Source organism: Belonocnema kinseyi, chromosome 7 (genome assembly GCF_010883055.1).
Source record: "Belonocnema kinseyi isolate 2016_QV_RU_SX_M_011 chromosome 7, B_treatae_v1, whole genome shotgun sequence".
NCBI classification, from domain to species: Eukaryota; Metazoa; Arthropoda; class Insecta; order Hymenoptera; family Cynipidae; genus Belonocnema; species Belonocnema kinseyi.
This window is the reverse complement of record NC_046663.1, coordinates 85,690,246-85,693,152: the sequence shown is the minus strand read 5'-3', so window position 1 is coordinate 85,693,152 and position 2,907 is coordinate 85,690,246. Positions and strand designations below refer to the sequence as shown.

General features: G+C 28.3%; 1 protein-coding gene across 1 annotated transcript in view; it reads left to right on the top strand.

Annotated features, from left to right (window-relative positions):
* Positions 1–203: 203 nt before the first annotated feature.
* Positions 204–2,907, top strand: part of LOC117176538 (major royal jelly protein 1-like) — a 4,969-nt gene continuing 2,265 nt past the window's right edge. The window contains exons 1-4 of the mRNA XM_033366794.1: positions 204–331; positions 882–1,131; positions 2,350–2,516; positions 2,739–2,810. Coding sequence (XP_033222685.1) covers positions 933–1,131; positions 2,350–2,516; positions 2,739–2,810 — 438 coding nt within the window. The 5' untranslated portion in view covers positions 204–331; positions 882–932. The remainder of the gene's footprint in view (positions 332–881; positions 1,132–2,349; positions 2,517–2,738; positions 2,811–2,907) is intronic.

Genomic DNA, 2,907 nt, shown 5'->3' with positions numbered 1-2,907 from the left:
TAGTATATCTTAACTCAATCCATATCGAATTATTTACATTATCAATTCCTAGTATGGCCATGAACACTTATAATAATAACTGTGGCAAATATAAAGAATTTTTAAGAAGAAGGCTGATAAGTTAAAAACCTGTTTTTACTGAAACCTAATGCTTAATGGTAAGTTAAGTGGTAAACTATGAGAATACTTTTGCGTATACATATCTTATCAACAGGCGCTTAAATAAGGAACAAATAAAAGTAGGAATCTCATTCTATAAGTATCATCTGATGGGAGGAGGAAGATTATTTTTAAGTTGTCTAAATATGATAGAAGCGTTTTCAAATTTTTTGTAAGTTGATTTTTAGGATTTTATTTTTTTTATTAAAGTTATCTAACATTATTATTTGTTTATTAATTAATTATACGTGAAAGTAAAGTGTACAAAGGGATTAAGTTGATTTTAAATCAAAATTGTTCCGTTCAATTTAAATTCGATCAGTGAAATATTTGATAAAGGCAGGGGAAACAAATCGTTAAAGGATTTCAACCTGTCAGTAAAATATCTAAGTTATCGAACGAGTGCACAGGTGATGTATCAGTTTCCTGTTTTGTTGGCATCATCATTTATTGAAAGAGGAAACTTTTGCAGAGAATAATATTTTGCAAGTGATGACGTATTGTTTGTACAATTGCTTAAACAAAGTAGGGAATTTAGTATTTTAATACTACGTTGAAGGCAATTAGAGTTTTTACATTCGCAACTATCTCTTATCACCACCATTATTCTGTTTGAAGATAATTGTCATTTATAGTTGTATATTCTACGCAGGCAACATATATGCACGCTACTTCCTTTTCTCTGTTAAAATTCCGTACTTATGTATTATATTATCTTTCAGAATTTAAAGTTTCTTAGTCTTTTTGCACACCTCGAGAAAAGATAATTCAACATGGCATTCTTTGGGAATGTTTCATCGTTGATTTTCCTAGCAATTATAATGATTTGCTCAGCAGCTAGAATGAACGTTATTTATCAGTGGAAATATATTGATTATGTGTGGGAATCATCAGCAGCAAAACAGGAAGCCATTGATTATGGAGATTACGATTTTAAAAATGCTGCCATGATTGATGTTGACCAATCTGAAGGTATTGAAAATAAAATTAATTAAATAATTATAATATTAATTATGATGATTAATGAGAAATAAGTAATAATGACGCGAAGAAGTTTATACGTTGCACCTGTTTTATATTCTCTTTATCGAAATATGTTGGAACATGGATCATAATCATATTGCTTGAATCCAAAAAATTGATAAAAAGAAATTATTTTTGGCATAATGAAATGAAACAATTAATAGCCAAAACGTTTTCACTTTCTACTCAACACAAATATTAAAAATTACTCTTCTTTCAATTCATAAAATATTAAAAACCAAAAATTCCCCCTTTTTAACTCGATAGAATCTTAAAAGTATAGAATAACCTGCCAACTCAATAATAATTAAAAACTAAAATTTCTTTTTTTCTTTTTTTAATTAAATAAAACTGTTTAACATACGATATTTTCCAGCCCTCAACTCAATTAAGGTGTAAAAAACCAAAAATTGCTTTTCCAATTCGAAAAACTTATATACCAAAACTTTTTCCATTTCTTTAAAAATAATTTTCATCACACATCTAATCATCTAAAGATATCTAATCTGTTTTAAAATGAAGAATTATAATTGTATAAACGTTCAAAGTTTTAATGTAGCACTCTGAAATTTAGACAAGTCAATACTTTTTATTTCAAACAGTTTACATTCAAATTGATTAGTTTTTAATATTTAAGTTATAAATTCTTATTTTAAATGACCAGTTAAGTGTTGCTAAATATTAAAAAAATTTAATTAAAGTTTAAATTTGTCTTTTACATTTGTTTACAGTCTAAGGTTTTCCATTTGAAACAGATCAATTTTAAGTGTAAAAATCTGTAAATTGTTTATTGTTGAACAGACTCAGAATCATCTTGTAAAATCAATTATTCTTAAATTTCTAACACTTGAACCACAGTTTAGTTTTTGAAATCATTAATTTATTTACATTTACATTTGATCAACTTAAAACGTTTTTTATCAAAAATTGTCAAATTGAAACGCTTTTAAACACAAGGGTTTAATTGCATTATGTCCCTTAATATGAAATTTGTGATGTCAAAACATTAAATTCACTGTTCTTTGCTGTTTTTTATGGTCTCGAAAAATTCATTGTCATTCGCGGTTTTCCCATTCCAGTGGTCACCCTGTTCTACTTCAATATAAAATAAATAAAATGCCATGCAATTAAAAAATACTAATTTTCATGAATTTAATCTATTTTCAGATGGAAGAACTTTCGTCACAGTGATTAGGACAAAAGGAGTTCCTGCCAGTTTAAACGTAGTTTCGAGTAAAAAAGGACCAGGGGGTCCTTTATTAGCACCATATCCGGATTGGTCCTGGTACAGAAAAGGAAATTGCAATGGAATAACAAACGTTTACAGAATTGCAGTATGTTTCTTAAATAAGCAGTTTTACGTGTACCTGAAAATCCGGCTGTTTGTACTGAAATTTCAGTAGAGATAGTCCCTTTTCCTGTGCCCGCCTTTCTTAACAAAAAAAACGAGCTATTCGTACACAAATTTCCGTACATATAGCCATGGCATTTACAATAATAAAAATACCCATTTTCTACCTGATATTTATTGTATTAATTATTATAATTGTTTTCAGATTGATAAATGCAACAGATTATGGGTGTTAGACAACGGAGTAATCGATGAAAATCAAGTGTGCTCTGCCCAAATTTTACTCTTCAATTTAGAAACCAATGAGTTATTAGGCAGAACGAAAATTCCAAATAGACTCTCCCAAAATTCAGAAAGAAACGAAGGACTTTTAA